Source organism: Folsomia candida, unplaced genomic scaffold, assembly GCF_002217175.1.
Source record: "Folsomia candida strain VU population unplaced genomic scaffold, ASM221717v1 Fcan01_Sc013, whole genome shotgun sequence".
Taxonomy (NCBI): Eukaryota; Metazoa; Arthropoda; class Collembola; order Entomobryomorpha; family Isotomidae; genus Folsomia; species Folsomia candida.
In genome coordinates, this window is record NW_019091205.1 from 673,424 (window position 1) to 696,964 (window position 23,541).

Below are 23,541 nucleotides of genomic sequence, written 5' to 3' on the forward strand. Positions count from 1 at the left end.
AGGGATACATTTTTATGATGGGGTTAAATATGTGGATTTCTTTCAATCTCCGATTTTGTGTTTTAAGACGCGAGTCGAATGTAACTAAAATATTGACGTCAGGTCGCTGCGGAGAAACCATGTCGTTCAAGGCTAGGATGGGGAATCAATATATTATTAGTACAAATGTGTTATAACTACAATGCATGTATAACACGCACTCTTAGAAATGCGGGGAATAAAGTACATAACGAATCCTTGTCATTAAAATTTCCGTGAATCTAAATGATTTGTTCTAGAAGAGAGGATTGTGAAAAATATACTTTATGTATTAAATATGTGAAAAAGGTTTTAAATAGAGAATCTCCCATTGTAGTGATAAATGAATGTTTACTGTTTACTCTAGTTTCTTCACCTGTCGCGAATCATATGTTATACACTCTTTTTCAGATCAAGACACAATCGACGAAATATGTATATATTGTAATAATTATATACATACATAAGTTAAGCAATTTATGAAATTAGTTGTACTATTATCATTATTATTTTGTTTAGTTTATTTGACCAGTGATGAACTTGCAGAAATTAGTTGTACTATTATCATTATTATTTGTACTAATATTATCATGTGTTGTGGTCATGCTTTTCAGTTTAGTTTATTTGGCCAGTGATGAACTTGCAATGTAATTATTAGAGAAATGTATCGGAAAGGTCAGATTCAAACATTGGTTTGCATTTTTACAACCTCAAACTAAGCTAATGTAAATATTAGAATTATAAAATAATGGAAACATTTGAAACATAAAAAACATTTGTATTTATGCAATTTTATAATAATATGTACATATACATATATGTAAATATGTATGTATCCGTTTAAAAATACAATTGTAAATAAACACGGTTTATTAATAAAGAGAAGAATTTGAGCGAAAATAGGCAGTACCGTGATTTGGCTGCGTTAACTTTTTAATCTCATTAAACAAAGTAAATTCCGCTTGTACAAACCACGAAAGAAATACATACACAACTATTCAATTTTACGCAAAAAATGAAAGGCTATGTACATAAATCCGACTAGAGGTAATATGAGTTTTTACTGTAATTCTTTTTTTCTCTCGATGGTTATGCAATATTAATTTTATCAGTTTCAATAATTTTGTTGACTGCGACAGATTTAATGAAGCATTACATTATTGTGAAATCGGTCACAACTTGTGAGTATTTAAATGCATCCAAACATTGGGTAAAAGTGTTTTTCTTTTCATAAAAGTCGTAACATTTTACCAGTTAGTGAAAATTGGTAACCGTTAAGGTAAAACTATTATTGCGACAGGTGTATTTGGCCATAAGGTACTAGATAGGTATATAAAAATATGTATTAGTATACTAAATACAATGGAAGGGTAATTCGTATCATAGCACACGGTACCATTTTAATTTTAATACTCAATTTCTTAGATTTTACTCACCCAGTTGGATTTTAAACGGGCACTCTTTGGAACTATGTAAAAGTAGATTACTTTTGCATGTTTATGTCGGCCAAAAAAATGGTAAATTTTAAGGTAGGCGTAACTAATTTTTTAAAAGCATATTTATGTAGATTCGTGATAACGGCGAAACACAATTTCAAACCATTTTGCCGTACGTAAATATACTCAGATATGTATTTATCTCTCGCTATGTTTCTGATCTGAGTCGAAATTGCATGAAATATTAATCTTAGTTTGTTCATGCAGAACACAACATTAAGGCTAATGCTACCCTTTATATAAACATCTAAACTACGTACATATATTATATACTTCCCGACTAAACTTTGCTCTTGATAAAGTTATGTAGCGTAGCTCTGGATTTATCTATGTACTACATATGTATATGTGATTTTCTTCATATAGAATTGAGATTACGTTTAATTAATAATTATGCAAAGGGTTAAATTATTTTTAAGAGTGTACCCGGGAAAGGGCTAGTTTTCTCAAAGTTGACGTGGATACCCACCGAAAGGAAAAATACTTGAGTAATGCCTCCTTCATGTTTGCCAAATCTGCTTGCAACATGATGAAAACGTGCGTTAGATGAATTATGGCGGGTAGTGCTCTTGACGAGCATACATATGTACGTATGTAGTTATGTAGCTGGAATTTCATAATTCCTTGGGTTGGAGGGTTCCGGGTGGGTCTATCCTAAGGCGGGGAGAGTCCTCCTTAGTCGCGCTTAAAAAAACGTGGGTCACCAAACACTGAGCAAAATCGGGGAGAAACGATGACGCCCATTGAGTTTAATTTGACCCCTGGGGTTTCAACAGATTCTTTAAATTCGGACAGCCCGTTCCTGGAATAATTCCTTAGGTATGTGGGCACATAAAAAAATCACGTTTGAACGGATCGCCCGGGATTTGGTCTTTGTACAACTCGGAACGGTCCCGAAAACGTTGAAATTTTGGAAAATTTGTAAAGACAAACAGATGACCCCCAGCTCGGGGTCACACTGCATCTGGCTCATTTCTCTGGAGACAACTTCTGGATACCATAGGCAAATTTTGGTCACCATTTGCCCGCGAAATTCGACAACAATTTTTTCAAGGTTTCAAACATCTAAGGGGTACCCCTTAGGACTTTTGAGGGTGAAAAATTAAAGTATTGAAATGTGCCAATTTCTGTCTGGAATATTATGTAGACCCAAAAAATAGGTGATTCGGGTGGGTGTGACCCATCAAAAACGTTTGGCATGTGCTCCAAATTTGCCAAAAACTGACATTTTTCCCAATTTCTAGGCATATCAAAGCATCAACATCAACATCTTGTCGACAGGATTTTATGTATTTTTCGTAATATTCAATCAAGATCATGTTACCTCTGCCCAGATTTCGACAAAATTTCAATTTCGCGCCGTCTTTACAATTTGGTCGTTAGCATGCCTTACTTTGACGGATCACTATCTCGGAGTTGCAATAAGCGACTTAACCGCACCACTGGAGGCCACGTCCGTTTCAAGGTTTGCACAGTTGACCAAACCATTTTGCAATCCGAATAAGGATAAAAAATGTTTGCAAAAATCGTACGCATATTTTGCGTTTGACCGGAAAAAGAAGGCATCTTTTCGTAATGATTCCAACCAGCTTAGAAAATTTGATGGGAAATCGGATTTCAAAATATATTCATACTTGATAACGAATGAAATGGATAAAAATTCAATCCACTCTTACACAGTTCATCGATTCTTGAGAAACCACGTGCACGATAAATACATGAAAATTAGATTTCAGAAACTTTCGAAAATTCTCCCTAAAAATTTGACCCAAGTTGAAATAGCCTTAGTTAATTTGTATAATCCGCAACATATCAATATCCCGGGAGATTTGGGGAAGGACAATAATGTTGAAAATGAGATCGAGGGGGTCATCACTAATTGTGGGAGGACCGCTTTAATGGAAAAGACAAGTTTGGTGTTAGCGGAACGAAACCATTTGGCTAGATTCTACCCGGGTGTGTTTACCCTTTCGGGGGAAACGGTGCAGCCTGAACAACACGGATGGTCTTTCCAACCTCCGGGTTTTTCTGGGATTCCAACCTTTCTACATTGGCTCACGGAAGCGGGAATGGCACAATTGTTGAGAAGGTATCAGACCGAGCTTACCTATCAGGTGAGGAGAATCTCTAGCAGGAAGAGGGCAAGGAAGGAGAGTGGGAATAATCAGATTGAGGGAAGCATTCACTAGATTTTTTTGCTATGGGCACACTCACAGAAAAATCGACACCGAATTGACACCATGCCGGTGTCTATATATGACTCTACCGGTTTGGTGTCAAACTGACACGGCGTGGTGTCAATTTCGTTGCACACCGGTGTCAAACTAACATACCGTTGTGACAATACCAACAACGCGAATTGAGAAGTGGTTGTGCGCAGTTATGTTGATTCGATACTGCTAGGTAACAATATATGCGCATTTTAATATATGCATGTCACCATCTGGTGAAAAATCGTCCCCGCATTGTGACAACTGAACTGCAACTTTTAGTGACAAATATTTTATTTTCCATTCAATAATATTAAGCACTTCAACATTAAACACATATTTAAAACATATTCACAATTAACAAATTATTCACTCGCACAAATTAAATAATATTTGTTTTACTTCATACCTTATGCACTTTTACAGAAAAAGCTTATATGTATGTATTTAACACGGTGATGATCTTAAATATGAGTAAATCTTTAAGTTAAATTAAATTTGCAACAAGAGATTTAATAATAATTAAATAGGTTGCCGGGCGGACAAATCCTTATCCGTCAATTTTGGCTCCCTCGTGAGGTCCAGCGACGAATTTTAGCTTTACTGGAAACAATAGGTTTTCTAAAATAAAAATGCACACAGTAAAATAATTTTAATTAAATGAGGGCAAATTAATTTGTGTTACACAATAAGATAAGCTCAGCTGCACAATAATATATTTGAGTTCTAAGTTATTCCAGTTTTTTAAGAAGAGTCAAAATTAATTGTTATAATATTAATTAACTAATCATTAATCTTAATTATTCATTGTAAGTAAATGTATGAACATGCAAATATGGGCTTCATAAGTATGCATTCATAGTTGCCTTCAAAAACATACGATAATACTTCATACGTTAATAATATTTGGTTGTAGTAATCATCAGCTTATATGAAAAACATGCCACGGGCTTTTTACTAAATGGTCCACTCCACCTACATAGCTAAGTTCGTTTAGTTTGTATTGTTAAATAGATAGTTGTGGCTATCATAAATACTTTTACAACACGTGGATGGATGTTTAAATCACAATAGAAGAAATTGCTTTATTAAACGCCCATGTCTTCAGAAGTATAAGCTCAGTAAAGCATAATATTCGAAGGCACAGTGAATGTGGGTCGCAACCCACAAGATACATATTATTAAGATGCCGTGTAAATAACTTCCTATCATTATAGACATAGCTAGACAATTGAACATGTTTAAGTGGCTAAGTTTTCGTTCCCATTAATTTGAGTTATTTACACAATACGTGGTTATTGTGTGTATATGTATGTATGGTGTAAGTAAGTACAAAACGTTCAAAAGTTTACTAAATTATATATAACACTTACGTATGTATATATTAAGTACATATGTATACAAGGTACACATCATGACACACTCTTATTTTATTCTCTACCTTGTGCGCTGAAATTCATATATGGCTACTTTCCATTTTTTTCGTACTGATGCGCCAGTTTTCTCATTGCAAGGAAGGCGTTTCCCAATCACCATTGTTGGACTATTTAGTTAACAACTAGGGAAAACCGCCCGAGATTAAAAGCCCATATTATTTAAATACTATAGTACGGAAATGTTAACTTCAAAATTTTCTTCCTCAATTATGCCCATTTTGCTACTTGCCACGAATCTTTTCCCGAGTTACACAATATGTGGTTTCATTCCGGAAACTGTACCTATTAAGTTGGAAATTCTAATGTCCTACGAGCTAGACATTACTGGGTACTTAAAGTCCTTCGAAAACTGTATATCTATAATTTACACTCCGCCAAACATTTCTGTACGAACATTTCAATCCAGAAATTTTCTACCAATTATGCTTCTCACGTATTCCCCCAATAAGACTTCAGTAACTGGAAAACTGATTGGAAAGACGTTTTCCATGCAGAGACGGCGAAATCAATCTCTAAATTGCTGGGCAACTTTTGCCATTCTGCCTGAAAAAGAACCAACCTTTAACTTTAAGTATACTTACTACAGTTTCGTTTCAAAAAGTTGCTTCATCGAGACTCATTTCTCGTCTCAATATTTTGTTTGGGTTACAAATACCAAGTCGTTTATCAAACGCGACATTACAAAGGTCAACTACGGGGACAGCTTTTCTTTAAGGGAGGTCATAATTCTAGATGTAAACCGTTTAATTGGAACGTTGGCCATGCTACATCTTCAGATGGAGTATTACAATATTTATCATCTTAGCAAACCCATCACTGGCATTTCAGCCACTGTAGAATGGTACGAAATAGAAGGTTTTCCATCCGATTGTTTTCACCAGTTAAACCTTCTAGTTAAAAATGTTTCCCGGTTAAATAAATATTTCTGGGTTGCGGGAGGAACTTTTAGTCAAGATATTCCCGACATTCGCAAACTTTACGGTCGGATTGATTTCAAATCCATGCAGCTTTCTCGTAAAGGGTATCATAATGTCGCCCTTTTAACCAATTTTAATGGGTTTGTCGCCTTCGGGTTGTTACAAGATGTGCTTCACTATGACTATAAAAGCTTGTCCCCTCACCACTTAGTTCCTCCAATTCAGCGGCTTCCCCGCCCTTCTAACACATGGCCAAGATTTTCATTTGTTCCATACGACGTGCAAAAATTTAGTTTTGTATCCTGTTACAAAGTGAGATCTACGTATTCAACACTAACCGCGCTAACAAGTCCGTTCGACTGGGAAATCTGGCTCTTTCTGGTGATTTGTTTTATATCGATTTCTATTATTTTGACCATACTACGCAAAAGACTATCTTCTGATGGGATGCTACTTATAATTGGGATATCCCTAGAAAATTCAGTCCTAAGTTCCCTATCGATTTACGATCTTAAAAAATTGTCTTGTAACCTGGATCTCCCAAGAATTCGTGCTATCATCGGGATCTGGACCATTTTGGTTGGGACAATATTAACCAATTGGTACAAGACGTACTTCACCATGGAGATGATCGTCCCCACAAAGTACGAGTCACCCTGGAAAAGTGTAATGGACGTCGAGGACATTCAAGTACTAATGCCTTTCAATCTTTTAGACGAGTTTGAATCAAACCTCTATAAATTTATAGGATTTGTTCTTCACGGCGATTTTTTTCGTCATCAACAATTCTTCAGTGAAATCCTCGTCCGGTCTGAACCAATCGCAAAGGGATATGTAGGATACAAACGAAACGTAGTTTTCCAGAAAATGGCGCGTCGTTTGGTTAAAATTATTATTCCTTATTTTGGAATTGGGACAGATGGGAGGTATTATAGAAATGGGACATTTTCGATGTACGAATTTAAGTTTAATCAACCACTCTACAATAAAAGTACGTTAAGTGAGTCCCCACTCCAGCCAGTTTCATATCGGGAGCGAGACAATAAAGTTGTGAAAAGACTATCAACTTGCGGGAAGGTTGCTTTGATGGATACAAAAGAGAATATTGCGGCGATTACGGCGTTTTTAAACGATAATTCGGAAAATATAAAGTATCTTCGAGGGGAGGACACATATTTTACGGCGATTCGAGGTTGGCCGATACCTCCTGTGCGAAATAGTTATGTGGAGCAGCGACTCAAATTAATGATCACATCGGGAATTTTTTCACATTGGGAAACTTTGTACAAATTATGGAAACCTGTCAAGGTTTTGGGACATTATGCAAATTGGACGCATCCAAGATTCGATGCGGTATCAAAGTTGGACTTCAATTCGAAAGTTATAACAGGATTTTATATTGGTGGAATTTGTTTGGCGATATGTAGTTTCACCTTTGTTCTGGAATTTTGCTGGTTTAATGTAAGCATTATGCAAAATTTTACTCTTTTGTAATTTACCTTACTCTTTGGCTACCTCAAGTGAAATATGCGTATATGCGTCGCACCCTGAAACGGTTAGGAAAATATATTTATATTACATTATTTTCGTGTTACAAATTCATTATAAATATTGTTCAAGATAAAATTTGATATAAAATTCATAATTATAATTAGTTAAAACCGAAGTTTAAAATTAATTTTATCATCAAAACTTAACATTATACTTACTAAAACGTTTTTACTAAAAACATGTTATCACCAATCTCATATGCAACCCTCATACAAATCTCATAATCTTATATAATTTTATTTAAAGAGATTCTCTTTAAGAGAAGGTATTAAATAAGATTCAGCCGAGAATAAACTCAAGGTTAATTTAATGCCTTTTATGGTTTTTATACATATGCCAAATTAATTTTTAACAGGTTGAACCGATTGAGGAAACCTTGACACTTACAATATGCGGGCACCTCTTGCACTCCACGCAGATACATATTGATTTGGTAGTAACTTCTAACCGGAGCATTTCATTACCACCACTAAATACTAAACCGTATTGCACATTATGTAAATATGCACATATATATTTACTTAAATGATCCTATAGAGTTACATTGTACATATTTACTCCGGCAAGTAATGATTTAATACCAGTTATGTATGCAACATTGTATGTACGTGGGTGTTTTATTATTAATTTTCAAAAGGTATGTTCCGCACTGTTTCTCGCCAAAATTTTGATGAAAGAACAAACTTCAAATACATTTAGGAGGCTGTGATTTTTTTCAGTTCTGTAGGTTAACATTAACACTAGCAATAACCCATTAAAATTTACCTCGAAAATATGCCAAAATTTACGACTTCATATCACTATCATCCGAAAACCGTTTTCCCCTGATGTCTTTCTTTAAGTTTCGAAACGAATAATAATCACTAAGGGTCAAGTCTGAACTGCACGGGGTGTGGTTTGTGCAGGTAAAGCGATTTTCGTCTGCACTATCCCTCGCAAAAAGCCAGGTATGAGGAGGAGCGTTGTCGTCTAAAAAAAGGCCAACTCTATATTTTGACCCCACGTTTCTTTTCAACCGGAGGACGCAGCTCCTTCTGGGTACCTGCATACGCGGCCCCATTTATTGTAGTATTTCCAGCAATAAATTTTATAAGGAGGGGACCTTTGATATCCTTGAAAATGGTCATCATCAATTTTTTGTCAGATTTTTGCACATTTCAATTCTCGGGCGGTGGCAACCCCTCCTGCTTCCATTGAGGGAATTATTATTTGGTCACCGGGTCATAATAGTAAACTCAGGTACCATATTTAGCTAATAAAATATTGAGCAGGTTCAGGTCTTCATTTAATAGGTTAAAATTGGCATTGCAAAAGTCGACTCGATCATGTTTTTGAGATGCCGAAAGCAATTTTGGTACCCAACGGACGGAAACCATTTTCATACCTAAGTCTTCACTTAACATGGAACAAATTGCTGGTTTTGGAACACCCATCTCATCTGCTATATAGGACAGTTTCAATCGCAGATCTCTGATTATTTGTTCCTCTAGTTTCCGGAGCCTTTCTGTGGAAGAAGCGGATTTTGAGCGTCCTGGCGACTTTTTGCCCGAGACCTCGTTTCGCCATCATTAAAAATTATTGACCCAATTGAATTTGTGTTTTGTGTTGGGCAGTTTTCATTGTACATTTTAAGCATTCAACCATAAATCTGCGACACGTATTGCCCATCCAGCATTAAAAATTAAATCACACTACGATATTTAATTTGCAAATCTAGCATTTTTTCCGTCGAGGTAAAGTTTGCCGATTTATTGCTAGTGTTTATGTTAACCCACAGAGTTGAAAAAAATCACAGCCTCCTAAATGTATTTCAAGTTTGTTATTTCATCACAATTTTGGTCAGAAACAGTGCGGAACATACCTTTTGAAAATTAATAATAAAACACCTACGTATGTAATGCATAATGCGTGTATATAAATTGAGGGCAATTGAGTGATGATATGTGTCATAACTTTGAGCAGATAAGTCACTATCAATTAATTTTTTCGTGTACTGACTACCTTCTAAATGTAATCAGTACACGAAAAAATTAATTGAAATCTGACTTACATTGTAATCACAATGAACATTGGAATCCAAAACGTGTGCAAATAAAGAACATGTCCCAATTCTCATTCAGTCCAATATCAAGCTTTATTTATTCAACAGTATAACACCATAATTTGTCTCTGCATCTTAATTAAAAAATTCGCAACGTTAATCCAAATCCAAAAATAAAATGGAGGGTCAAGCCGAAAATAATTTGGTTTCGATAAGCCTAGAAAATGAGAAAGAACCCGAGTGTCTAAAAATCGTACGAGACATGATGGCAGGTGAGCAAGTGTAATAAAATTTGAGGCATTCCCATCCATTACATTTTTGTGATAATAAAGCAATTCATGCAGTAACTATAAAATTTTGGAAATTTATAAAATTTTATAAATATTTTTTACAATGGAACCGCTTTTCAAGCTACACCGGGATCGACTAGCGAGTTACGCCAAAAAAATCAAGCTAAAAATTAGGAGTCACGTGGCACTTATCTTTCCGTTGAATGGCCCCTTTGAAGAAAAATATTGGCGGTTAAGTTCAATTTTTGAGCAAATTTTCTCTTGCTGTTTCCTCCACGGAGCGAAAACCAAGGCGCTCGTGTGAACTTTGACCTCTAATATTTTCTTCAAAAGGGCTACTCAACGGAAAGATAAACGTCTTGTGACTCCTAATTTTTGGCTTAATTTTTTGACATAAATCGCTAGTCGATCCCGGTGTAGCTTGAAAAAAAGGTTCCATTGTTAGTAGCTTCCAAATTTTTACGCTTGCCCAGAGCAAGGTCGCCTTTTTATTTATTTTGCAAAAGTTTGTAAGCTTGCCTTACAAAAATTACGAGTTTGCCAAATTACAAAATTGATAAAAATATATTTCACAGACAGTGAGAAATTGAAGCCATTGATGCAGTTCTGGCCAGAAAAATTGCTCCTTATGTTCATCCGTACGTACGATTTCAACCCGACAAACATCTTGAGAGTGGTAGGTTTAAATTATATTAGAAACAGTGGCCTCGGAAGCCATGAGGACATCTGGGGAAATTACCAATCTAGGACACGACTTTTGTAATTGATGGAGAAATCGAATAACCGTGACAAGCTTTTCCCTGTGTTCGCACTTTTCCGCGGCCATTTGTCACTAATAAAGATTATTTTTCAGTTCTTATTATTAGTAATATGTACTAATTAAATACACTTGTTCCTAATCCGCAGATAAATTCCTTGCACAATGGCATAACGGAAATGTACCCTGACTTGTTCGGACTTATAAATCTGTCCGAACTAAAGCCGATTTTGGACAAGAAAATGTTCAGGCTGGTGAAGCATGCAAGTCCAAAGAATCCTGGCGTTGTAATGTTTCACTTTAGTACGGGAATTTTGAAAAAAAATTACATTTACATACATATAAATAAATGAGGCAATTAACACGGTCCTATGCAATATTGCAAAATGTGTAAGTGTTGTAATTTTAAAAATTATTTGAATAATTTTAAATACATTTACAAACTAAGGAGACGCAGTTGATTGGAGTAAGTTTAAAAAAGGTGTAAGCAAATTCCCCTTATAAATATTTGTAAGATTTCTTATAAGTTTTTAAGTTTGAAGAATCCAGTCAATTTGCAATGTTTCTAAGATCTGCGTGAATTGTCTAATATTTATATTTATCATTCATACCTACATATTTAAATAACTCTTATAAAAATTAATAGAAAATTGGAAACCGTCCGAAATCCCGATCGAGCAATTAATCGCTGTCGGAACCGTGTACTACTACCAACTTGGCCGGGAGTCCAAAGATATTCAGAAAAACGGAATTATCATTTTGGTAGACGCTGACGGACTTGGGTTCAGTCATGCCCGCCAACTTTCGTACGATTTGGTCAAGAAGCTTCTATACTGTATGGTATACACGTCCCCGGTCCGAGTTACCGGTTACATTGTGTACAATAGCTCCTACCTCATGGAAAAGATTTACAGCGTGGTCAAATACGCGGTGCCGGAACGGGCGAGGAAAGATGTGAGGAGGGAACGTTCATATATTACGTCACCAAAAAAGGCCCATTATTAGACCACCCACTTTACCCTTACATATCCTACTCAATTTAAACTTAACACGAGTAAGATAGACGATCCAAAACCAACCAGCCAATTTTGCAATGACGTAATATACGAACGTTCTACAGAGACTTAAAACTAATGTTACTCGTTTGATAAGTAAATGCACTATGAATTTTAGCTTAAGTAAACTAAATCCTAAGTAACGTTAACTTGATAAAAAGTAAAGTTTTACTCGGGATTTAGTATAATTCACTTAATATTTCATTCAGAGTGAACTAATTGTAAGTTTTAAAAAAGTTAACATTATAGAGTGTGCATATATTTAGCGATAACTTGTACAAATGTGTGGATTTTTTGTTGTATTATTTTGTTATTTAATTTTCGTAGATATACCTCCTCAAAAAAGACCTAACCGTGCTGCACAGGATGGTTCCGGATAAACAGTTTTTGCCCACTTGCGTCGGGGGAGAAGTCCCGAATGACGACGCGTTTCAAGAAGACGCTGAGGAAGCAGCGTTTGAGGACCTCACGATACAAAATCTTGTGACAGACCTGCAAAGAGAGGTCGGCCTGGGGAAGAAGTGATGTAAAGACGATATAATATTTTATGTATTTAATACCTAAGTAAAATTGAAATTTAGTAAAATTGAAATATGTAATAAGTACACAAATACATGGGTGGGTCACATTTTTCCCTACAAACAGGGTGGTTTAAATAACACACAGCAATGGGAAATTTTTCCAAGAGAAAAGCCCATAAATCTTCACTAGTTAGAAATTTGGGATTGAGATTTTTGTTGATTCTTAACAACGCTAATGATAAAAATTCTTAAAATATTGAATTTCAGAAAAAAATTTCGGTAACTAATGGAAATTCACAAATTTTACATGCTGCCGTTACATTAAAACCACTTTGTACGATGTAAGATTTTTCAACGGGACAAATCATAAATTTCCATTAAGTTTTACCTCTAAAATTCACCATTTTACGAACTTTCTCATTATATACTCCATTAGTTTTACATTAGGGTTGAATAGTCAGGAAAAATCTCAATTCCAAAACCGCACAACTAATGGAAATTTATGGCCTCTTACATTTGAAAAATTTTCCATTTGTAGCGACATATTTAGGCAAACCAATCTTTGCATATTTGTTATTTCCAAAATGTACTTATTTCTCTATCCATTATGTTAAATTCTGTCTTACGGTCTTCTCATTAATCCATCGCGCAATCAATACATAAATTATTCAAGTTAAGTGAGCACACACTATTTGAAGACTTACTTATATCACACACGCTCAGCTCTTAGCAGAGCCAAATTTCTTGGAATATTCCTGCCTATTCTCAGTTTTGGTCAAAGTTCATACTAATTAAAATACGTGTATAAATACGTTTCTGAGTATTAAACTTAAATATTTTAGTAAGACTGTTTTGATCACGATCACACTTGTATTATCGGCAAGATTTGTACCTCTGTAGCGAAATCCCGAAAAATTGAATTGTATTATAGTAAGAACGATGACGAAATCAAATCACCCTCGCTCCACATTACTGGCACTTTATTACACTGTAAATTTTATTTTTATCGAAACCAAGATTACATTACCCGCTATAAATTTGGCGTCTGTTCTATCGCCCCACGCCTCTTGTCGATATCACCTCGTCTTCAACAATATTTCCACTTCAAACTTACCAACCACCCGTAACGTGCCACTGACCCTGACGAAACGATCCTTTCCGGACAATTCTATTACTTCATGGTTAGCGAGCCCACCAACCGATATCACCCCTCGCCTTGATATCCTTAAAAATCCGGGCTGGCTTTGCGAAATCGTCATCTTGTTTGCCTCAATAAATTCACCAAATTATTCAAAATCACACCAAAGGTCGCTAGGATATTGGATTACTACTCAAAGTAAATACTATGTCAGATTAAGCATGGAAGCCGAGTTTAATGAGATTTATCCCGATTCTTTTTATTTTATCCTAATTCCAAGTAACCCCAAAATATTGGAATCCTATCAGTTCCCTCTCTACACACAACCAATCGAGTATGACCAGTTACTACCCGTGAAATTTGCGGTGTTACTATTTCTCCCAGAAAATAGGGTGACATCCTGTTACCAAACAAGTTTAAATCCAATTCTACAGAATTTCGTATGGACTGCTACAACTTTGAATAAAAATACAATTTTAATGACTCCGTCAAACTACCCGACAAGATCGGAGAAGCACTGGGCCCACAGAGAGTTAACCATGAGCGACCCAATATCTGAAATCTTATTTGAAACAGCCTTGAATAAACTTAATGCATCCCGATCCTACCGCAGTGATGGTATGGACTGCTACCTGGATCTCACCGAAGCCTGCTTCTACCCGAAGTATCACTACGACTACGAAGGTAATTGGATGACACCCCTGTTTCTAGTCAACAGCCAAATTATTATCACAAGTTTCCCCGGCCTGTCATTTATCTCTTGCTCCATGTTTCCGAGGGGAGTTTCGTTTTCCCTGTATTTCGCACCTTACGATCCGATCGTCTGGCTCGTCACTGTTATCACGCTGCTCTTATCAAGTTTCCTCATTTCGTTAGGATTTTACCTTTTTAACAGAGAATTCTACCCGCTTCAACTGTTCTTTTACTTTTTCGGTCTCCTCGTCGATGAGGTGGAGAAGTTGCCTACAAAATTGAGTAATTTCCTACCCTTCCGATTCTTAAGTATTCCCTCCCTCCTGGTCGGCATGTTGCTAAGCACGTGCTACCTTAGTAGTTTCATAATTAATTTAAACTCACCGCTTCCCGGGGAACGAGGTGATACGTATGAACAAATTTTGTGTCCAGAGAAACCGCAAACAATGATAAATTACAATACGCTCCTCGACAGATGTAATTCAGTTTCTGGCATGGACCGTTACAACAAAAAGGATTTGACAGCTGCTAAGGTTGCGAGGAATTTGGGGGGATTCTGCTACACAATTTTGTCTGAATACCCATCACACTCAAAAATTTATAAATTAGCAGACTATTTAAGTGACAAAGTTTGCCTCGATGTCTCTCTTTCGAAATACCCGCCACATCTGCTTCGATTACTGCATTCCATTATGAGCCCAAGGATTCGCTGGTATCCGGAGAAATTGAGCCTTTTAGATAAGAAGGCAGCCTTTTACGGAGTGAATCGGATGATTGAGGAGGAGCTATTGCAGTGCGACAGATCAGCTTTTGCGGGACTATCAAGTGATGTGGATACCTACTATGACTATCTGAGGAGAAATTATCCCGCCAAACAATTGTACCGCGGGAAGAAAACAATTTTTGAAACTGCGACTGGTTTTATTTTTCTAGTTTGGCGGGAATCACGCATGCTGCAATACCTTAAGACGTTTTTGAGTTCAGGAATTTACAACCAGGTTTCTCGTCAGGTTAGCCTAAATGCGACGATATTACGCGAAAGGGAGGTCAAAAGTAACAGATTTCGGTATGAAACAACCTTATTTCGCGTGGTCAGGCTGGGCGACAATATTCAAACTGTTTTCATTCTGCTCGTCACCTGTCTAGCGGAATGTTTCGGCTTGTTCGTGATCGAGTATATCAAACACAATAGGACAAATATCGCGAAGAAGGTTAGATTAATTTGGGAACGATTTATTAAAATTTTGCAATTCATTCGGTACAAGAAAACACGATGTAGGATTAATTTGCGGCGCAGTAATCCAAGACGGAATAATTTTCAAAGTATGACCAAATCGATCACGTCCAACGTAAAGATTCCAACTTGTGATGGATAATGGAATAAAGTAATCGGTTTTTAGTGCGTGGAATAGTTCCTTCTTCAGTTCACGGCAATTTTTAGCGGCCGCTTTGTGATTTTATCAAATTGGACTTTGAGCAAGAATTATACGATTTGACAACAACATTCAACGACAATTCTTAAGTGGTGTTTATGCTTCACGTCACTGTCACGTCCTCCTCCAAATCCGATTTTTTGATTGGTTAAAATTTTTAATTGTGGTAGTGACAATTTCGCTCAGCCAATCAAAAAATCGGATTTTGAGGAGGACATAACGATAACGTGAAGCATAAACGCACCTTTAAGGTATACTTTCAGTATATTGATAAGTCACATTGGTAGGAAAAAGTTGTTGAGACTTTCGGGTGTCGGGTAACCCCAGTGAGGGTAATGGTCGGTCATATGTGCCTTCGATGAGGGTCGTACGGGGAAATTCATAGAAAATAAAACGGTAGGTACTTTTTCAAAGATGGAGGTGTTTTGCATTCATGAATGCCATGCCTCGACAGCTTTTTCGAGTTGTCTAGAAATTTCAGTTTTCAATTTTTTTTAAATCACTGACATTTTGAGTTGTTTCTCACCAAAAAAGTTGGGCTATGTTATTCTTCGGATAATGGAACATTAGGGAGTGCTTTTACTTCCCACAAAGTACTTATAGTCTGAATGTAAATATGTGCGTGACGCTGCAATAAATATATACACATTTACATACATTTGTGCATACATATACAAGTATCGATTTGGTAATAACTTCATACGAGATTTGGTAACATTTTGCTTCTGACGGGTAAATTTTCCATTACCACAACATTATTAAACGGTAATGTACATCATGCATACAATGCCAATAGAATGATTTATGGGCTGACATGATTTATGTAATACCAGTTGTCCAAGGGTTTATTTATGTATGGATATATCTATGTATGCAATAATGGGATGATGTAACAACATGATTTTAGTTTTCATTAATCAGAAGTTACCGATTTCTTTTTTTACAATTTATGAGAAAATGTATTATGAAAAGTGGTGGTTTATACTTTTATGGAACGAAAATTCTGCAATACAACGGTTATGGAAACGGGAGTATTTATACAGAGTGACCGGAGACGAATCAGGTAAGTTAAGCAGATAAGTCACTATCAATTAATTTTTGTGTTTACTGACTACGCTGACAACCTGTAAACGTAATCAGAACATACACGAAAAAATTGATTGAAATCGGAATCGCATTATACATAACTCACAATTCTACTCTGACCATCGGAATGCAAACGTGTACAAATAAAGAACATGTCCCAACTCTTTTCAGTCCGGTATCAATCATCATTCAGTTCACAGCATTAAGTAATAATTTTTCCCTGGATTATAACTAAAATTTTTGCAATTTAAACCAAACTTTAAAAATACAAGGGTGGATCAAGCTGAAAATAATTTGGTGGTGATAAGCTTAGAGAATGACAAGGAAACGGAGTGTCTAAAAACCGTTCGTGATTTGATGGCAGGTATTCAAGTACAATTGCAATTAATAAGTTTCCAGTTTTATTATTTTTTTTGCATTTTTGAATAATGATATAATATAAATATATAAAAACCCTCTGCCAGAAAATGAAAAATTGAAGCCAACGACGAAATTCTGGCCGGACAATTTACTTCTTATGCTCATCCGGACAGACGATTTCAACACTACAAACGTCTTGAGAGTGGTGGGTTTAAAATTAAATCACTAGCAAAATGTAATTTGCGAGGTTCAAAAAAGCATGTTTGCATTTTTTTTTAAATATGCACATATATTTTTCTTAAACCTAATCAAACCTTACATCCATGATTAATTTTGTATGGGGGATGGGAATATTCATCACTCGTTCACATTCTTAAAAACATAAGCAAAAAATCACAAATAATTTTGGTTTGCAAATTATTTCCTTTAAGAAATTTATTTTATTTTCAAAGTTGTTTTTAACAAAATATTTATATTGTGATGCGAATTTGTTATGAATATGCTGATTGATTTTTCTTAGCTGATTAACTAAATTTATTACTAACCCACAGGTAATGTCTTTGCAAAATTGCATAATTGAAAAGTATCCTGACTTATTTGGACTTATAAATCCGTCCGAGTTGAAACCGTTTTTAGACAAGAAAATTTTCAGGCTGGTGAAGCACGCTAGTCCAAATAATCCTGGTGTTGCAACGTTTGAATTTAGTAAGGAAATTTTATTTGATTTACGTTGATATCTAAATTAACAATGACAATTCACGCAAAGATTGGTAACTTGTGAAATCTATGATTTGGATTGATTAGCTAAAATTGATAAAGTCACTGGCTAATTGGCAAGTTTGCAAATTAATGTTGCATACATTTTACAAAATTAGAAGACTCCCTTGATCTGATTAAGTCTGATTACGACAACGTCTTATTTCGCCTCGCAAATCATTTAGCAAATTTGCGGAGGCCACAATATTTCTGTCGTGAGGGGATTTGCAAAATACGACGTTACAAATCTCGCCAATCTGTAAAATCTATTAAAAAACACCCATTTTGACATCGAAATTGACATTTTGACATTCATATCGTTTCCATGGATTTCTGTAGTTTCTCCTGGTGGGGACAAGTATGCGAAATAGTTTTGCGAAATAAGATCATTCCCAAATTGGGAATCCCAATTCCTAGAAAAATTTGCGTAAAAAACCAATGGTTTTAAAACAAGATTTTCAGAAATTTTTTAAAAAGATTTTTAGATTTGAATTACATACCAAAATATTTACATCACACCTGCATATTTAAATAATTCGTTTAAAAATTAACAGAAAGTTGGAAACCATCCGAAATCCCGGTAGACCACTTGATCGCCGTTGCAACGGTGTACGGTCTTCAACTAGGACAAAGTTCCAAAGATATCCAAAGAAATGGGATTATCGTAGCCTTGGACGCTGACGGACTTGGGTTTAGCCATGCCCGCCAAATTTCATACGATGTGGTGAAAAAGCTTCTGTACTGCATGGTGTACACATCCCCCATCCGAATTATTGGTTACGTCGTGTACAACAGTTCCTACCTGATGGAAAAGCTTTACAGCGTGGTCAAATATGCGGTGCCGGAGAGGGCGAGGAAAGATGTAAGGGGGAGATATATTTTTTTCGCGATAATTTTCGCAAATACTTTAGGATATTCACGTCAACTTCGTAAAAGCGGAAAACATCACTCCGCACAATACCTTTGCAACTTTTCAATTTTTGTCACAAGATTCCACAACTAATCAGATTGCTTAGAACAGTCATCGTAAACTAGTTTTTCGTAAATGCGCGTTAAAAATTTATTTTCATTCTCTTCTCATTTTCAGTTTATGTACATGTTTTCATTTAAACTCACTCGTTTTTATATGGCACTGATCTCGCAAACACGGCAAAGTTGCATGGATATATTGAGGGTATTCAATTTTTCAGTGTACCTTTAGTAGAGTAGCTTAGGAGGAAAAAACAAGGGGTCAAGTTTGGAAAAAGTAGTAATCTTAAGTATCTATGTAGTAAGGAGAGTTTAGAAGACAAAATCTTACGACGCTTACAAAATCTTGCACCCGTCGTACCTAAATTAATGATGCGAATAAAAAATTAATACCCTCATTGTGAGATGACGTTTTTGGGTAAAGCCTATTATAAAATGTTTGAATTTCTTTCTTGAATATTTTATTTTTGTAGGTTTATGTTCTTAAAAAAGACCTGACCGCGCTGCACGCGTTGGTTCCGGATAAACAGTTTTTGCCCACTTCCATCGGCGGAGAGGTTCCGAACGACCTGGCGTTTCAGGAGGACGCTGAGGAAGCAGCGCTCGACGACCTCACGATAAAAAATCTTCTGACCGATCTGCAAAGAGAGTTTGGAGTGGGGAAGAAGTGATGTATTTAGCAATTTATTTTCATATATATAATATATAACTCAGGTTCAAGTTGGTAAAATAATGAAAGTTATTAAACGGTCACAAATGTTGTGCTCATTTTTACATAAAGTTACATCCATGTTTACTTATGCATATACATATTTATGTGCAAATACCGGTGGGACTACATATGTGTAAGGAATAAATGTGATAAATGTACTAGAAATGAGGGAGCTTTTCAGATTATGAGTCTCACACAGTGACCGTGGAAGTGGAGGAAATGTCCAATCGATTATACGATTTTCCCATCCTCCCGATTTCCCGCGGCCACTGGTAGTAAAATTATTTAAAAAAAGTGAACATTTTAACTGACAATAGGGTTTTCTTTACATGGCAGTATTGAATTTTTTAAATCATGACGTAACATGTGCTTGGTGCATGAGTTTCTGGCTAATCTCCACATGGTGACTAAACCTCTCCTAAATCATTACCAAAAAATAGAGCACTATAGTACCTCCATCGGGTGACGATTTGTCTCCAAATTATTTTAGTGTAGTTAAAGTACAACATTAGAAAAAATTATATGAATTGCTTTCACTAACTTCCTAATTGGTGTATGTATGTATGCACACACTCATAGCCAGACCACCCGGTAACGGCATGGAAACATCCCATCACCATCATGGTAAAAACAAAAACCCCGATCATCAAAGCCACGCTTATCACCGGACTTCTTCAGTGTATGTACATATACTCGTAGCGAGAGAGAAATGCATATTCACACATTCATTCATCCATTCAAAGATAAGTCAATGACAATTATATAATCATGCACGTCATGACGATGAGCAGATGTAAGAGCGTATTTATGTAATGATTTATGCATGTAGTACAAGTTGTCTAATTATATAAACCCATCATTACGTAAGTATTTACATTCTATCTTATGTATTAATGCGTAAGTTAAATCGAGGGAAATTATACAACCATGGGACGTTGAGCAGATAAGTATGCACAAGCAATTAATTTATTCGTGTCCTGATAACATTTACAGTGTAGTTCTGACCACCGCAATATCTGCAAAGTTGCACACATAACTAAGAAATTTCCCCAATTTCTATTCAGACAGATATCAGGCATTGTTCATTTAACATTATATACATACATAACTAAATCAAAATTTTGCAATTTTTTAATGGTTGATCAAGCTGGAAATAGTTTAAGTTTAGAAAATGAGAAGGAAACAGAATATCTAAAAATCGTGCGTGACATGATGGCTGGTATGCAAGTGTTATTTACATAAATACAATTATAAAGATAATTGTCCTCACACTCTAAATAAGTTGGAGACAAATGTTCATCTGTGGAGGTGCTCTATTTTTGGTTAATGATTAAGGAGACGTTTTGGCATCAAGGGGAAATAAGTCATGAGCTCGTGTAAAAGACCACTGACGTCATTAATTAAATATAAAAAATCAGTATTTTTGCGTAAAAAATCTTAGATACATTACAAAAATCCACTTAATCTTACATTAAAAAACTTACGACGCCGCGGACGGTGTTTCATACCTGAGCCTTTGATTGGTTTCCCGTTGGTGAGAAACCGTTTCCTCAATCATTGCCCACAACTAGAGAACTTACGTAAGAACGTGACGATTTATCCCCAAATTATTTAGAGTGCAGTATTTTGTAAGAAAGGCAAAACATAAAAATACATTTTACAGGAAGCGAGAAATTGAGACCAATGATGCCATTCTGGCCGGACAAGTTACTCCTTATGATCATCAGAACGTACGATTTCAACCAAACCTCCGTCATGAGAGTGGTGGGTTTAAAATTGCATGGCTTAAAAAAAGTATTCGTGTCCATTAAAAAATATAACCCTTTAAAGCTTATGTACATTGGTTAACTAACCTAAACTAAGGGTTATACGAGGAGAATTCATTACTATTTCGCATAATTATCAATGTCGACTAAAAAAAAGTTGACAAGTTTCCATAAAAGTTTGGGTCGAAAATTCATTTGCGGACTCCATGACTAGAATTTAGTTGACATTTTTTTCAAAATTATGTAGATTTCTATTTGAACTGATTACGCTCACTCAGTACTACAAATGTATAAAATTATTATAAAATATTTTTATTTAATTTGTTGAGATGCGAATCCTTTATGAAAACCTCGATTAAGTTTTTGGTGACTAGATAAATTCCTTGCAAAATTGCATAACGGAAACTTACCCGGACTTATTTCGGCTTCTAAATCTGACCGACTTGAAGCCGATTTTGGACAAGAAACTTTTCACCCTGGTGAAGCACTCGAGTCCAAGGAATCCGGGGATTTTAATTTTTCATTTTAGTAAGGGAATTTTCAACAATTTACTTTACTCATACATAAATGAAGCAATTCACGCAGTCCTACATACATACATAAATGTGTAATATTTGTACAACAATGTTACAAAATTAATAGGCGCCCCTAATTTAACCGAATAAAGTTACAAAAATTAGTTAGTCAATTTTCCTTCGAAATATTTGCAAAAGTTTGCAAGTTTGTGGATTTTCAAGGATTGCGCGAATTACTCCACATTTATGTATACTTATTTAAATAATTCCTTTAAAATTTAACAGAAAATTGGGAACCATCCGAAGTCTCCACAGACCAATTGATCGCTGTCGGAATCGTGTACTACTACCAACTCGTGCGAAATTCGAAGGACATCCAGAGGAATGGGATTCTCTTTTTGATGGACACTGATGGCCTTGGGTTTAATCATGCTCGGCAACTTTCATACGATTTTGTCAAAAAGCTTTTTGCCGTCATGGTCTACTCGTCCCCGATCCGATTTGTTTGCTACGTTTTGTACAATAGTTCCTACCTGATGGAGAAGATTTACAGCGTGGTCAAATATGCGATCCCGGAAAGGGCGAGGAAAGATGTGAGGATGTGATTTACATATACTTTTAAAAATTAAATGCACTCTCAATAATACATATACAGGGTGGTTTTTAATATCACGCTTCAACTGAAAATTTGTCAATAGAAAAAATTCGCAAATTTGCATTAGTTACCAAATTTTGTGTACCAAATTCAACATTTTGGGAATTTGTCATCAGTTTTCCCTCGGTTTAAGAAAAATCTCAATCCCAAATCTTGCAAATAATGGGGATCGAGGGGCTCTCCTCATTGAAAAATTATCCATTGTAGTATCAACGCAGTTTATCTTTTCCCATCCCGCGCTGGTATGGTGGGGATACTAAAGCGGGAACCAAATTTTGGGTAAGGTAAAACTGCGTTGATATTAGCGTGGCATTTAAACCACCCTTCGCATACATATGTAGGTATACATACACATTTAATTTGTGCAAATCTGACAAAATGTGTGAATTTATTTTTGTAGGTTTATGTCATAAAAAAAGACCTAACCGTGATTCACGGGATGGTTCCGGATAAACAATTTTTGCCCACTTGCATCGGCGGAGATATTCAAAATGATGTGACGTTTCAGGACGATGCAGAGCAAGCAGCGTTTGAGGACCTCACACTACAAAATCTTGCGACAGACCTGCAAAGAGAGTTCGGAGTGGGAAAGAAGTGATGTAATGGTGTTATTGTAATTTATTTAAGTAGCCAGGTGAAAAATTAGTAAAATAATTTAAAAAAACGATGAAAAGTTCGTTAATATGAAAATGAATGTATCGGTTCGCATTTTCTTTTAGATCGAGTCCAGTTTTTTTAAATGCATACAATATAAAAATAATTACATTTTAATGCAGCACTTTTACATAGCATACGTATTTATGCATATTTACATACATAAGCACTTTCGCCCAACAAATATACACTCTCAATAATTTTTTGACGATATTGTTACCGGCGGAGGTACTATGCAACTCTACCGCTCGGGTAATAATTTATCACCGAAGGGTAGCATATATACAGAGGCTAAATCCTGCTCAGCCCCTATGTCAACGCTCAGGTAACAAAAATATTACCGATACCGGAGGCAACTTCTTACCCTCAGAAGACAATTTGTTACTATAGTGTTACCACGCGGTAGAGTTGTATAGTATCTCCACCGGTAACAATTTTATCAAAAAATTATTAAGAGTGTAGTTTTTTCATGGTGAAGATAACGCCAAGGCCAAAATCATGCTCGCAGAGAA

The 23,541-nt window shown here is 35.8% G+C and overlaps 3 protein-coding genes across 3 annotated transcripts; all 3 read left to right on the top strand.

Moving 5' to 3' along the window:
• The first annotated feature begins 9,710 nt into the window (after positions 1–9,710).
• LOC110855723 (alpha-tocopherol transfer protein) lies at positions 9,711–13,137 on the top strand. Its single transcript, XM_022104131.2, has 5 exons — positions 9,711–9,941; positions 10,535–10,635; positions 10,866–11,019; positions 11,363–11,670; positions 12,099–13,137. Exons 1-5 carry the CDS (start codon positions 9,848–9,850, stop codon positions 12,294–12,296), a joined length of 855 nt encoding a protein of 284 aa, XP_021959823.1. The 5' UTR covers positions 9,711–9,847; the 3' UTR covers positions 12,297–13,137.
• Positions 13,138–16,770: 3,633 nt separating this feature from the next.
• Positions 16,771–19,600, top strand: LOC118437444 (alpha-tocopherol transfer protein-like). Its single transcript, XM_035856448.1, has 5 exons — positions 16,771–17,006; positions 17,107–17,207; positions 17,554–17,707; positions 18,313–18,620; positions 19,201–19,600. Exons 1-5 carry the CDS (start codon positions 17,000–17,002, stop codon positions 19,396–19,398), a joined length of 768 nt encoding a protein of 255 aa, XP_035712341.1. The 5' UTR covers positions 16,771–16,999; the 3' UTR covers positions 19,399–19,600.
• Positions 19,601–20,386: 786 nt separating this feature from the next.
• Positions 20,387–23,069, top strand: LOC110855640 (alpha-tocopherol transfer protein-like). The gene is made up of 5 exons (XM_022104049.2): positions 20,387–20,658; positions 21,103–21,203; positions 21,580–21,733; positions 22,006–22,313; positions 22,776–23,069. The coding sequence occupies exons 1-5, from the start codon at positions 20,574–20,576 to the stop codon at positions 22,971–22,973; spliced, it is 846 nt and encodes a 281-aa protein (XP_021959741.1). The 5' UTR covers positions 20,387–20,573; the 3' UTR covers positions 22,974–23,069.
• The last annotated feature ends 472 nt before the right edge of the window (positions 23,070–23,541 follow it).

Bases quoted from the DNA above. Each gene is read 5' to 3' on its own strand.
- LOC110855723 (XM_022104131.2), top strand. From the start codon at position 9,848: ATGGAGGGTCAAGCCGAAAATAATTTGGTTTCGATAAGCCTAGAAAAT. The intron at 10,636-10,865 runs GTAGGTTTAAAT...CCTAATCCGCAG, and splicing joins CGACAAACATCTTGAGAGTG to ATAAATTCCTTGCACAATGG. The intron at 11,020-11,362 runs GTACGGGAATTT...AAAAATTAATAG, and splicing joins CGTTGTAATGTTTCACTTTA to AAAATTGGAAACCGTCCGAA.
- LOC118437444 (XM_035856448.1), top strand. The intron at 17,208-17,553 runs GTGGGTTTAAAA...ACTAACCCACAG, and splicing joins CTACAAACGTCTTGAGAGTG to GTAATGTCTTTGCAAAATTG. The intron at 18,621-19,200 runs GTAAGGGGGAGA...TTATTTTTGTAG, and splicing joins CGGAGAGGGCGAGGAAAGAT to GTTTATGTTCTTAAAAAAGA.
- LOC110855640 (XM_022104049.2), top strand. From the start codon at position 20,574: ATGGTTGATCAAGCTGGAAATAGTTTAAGTTTAGAAAATGAGAAGGAA. The intron at 20,659-21,102 runs GTATGCAAGTGT...TACATTTTACAG, and splicing joins CGTGCGTGACATGATGGCTG to GAAGCGAGAAATTGAGACCA. The intron at 22,314-22,775 runs GTGAGGATGTGA...TTATTTTTGTAG, and splicing joins CGGAAAGGGCGAGGAAAGAT to GTTTATGTCATAAAAAAAGA.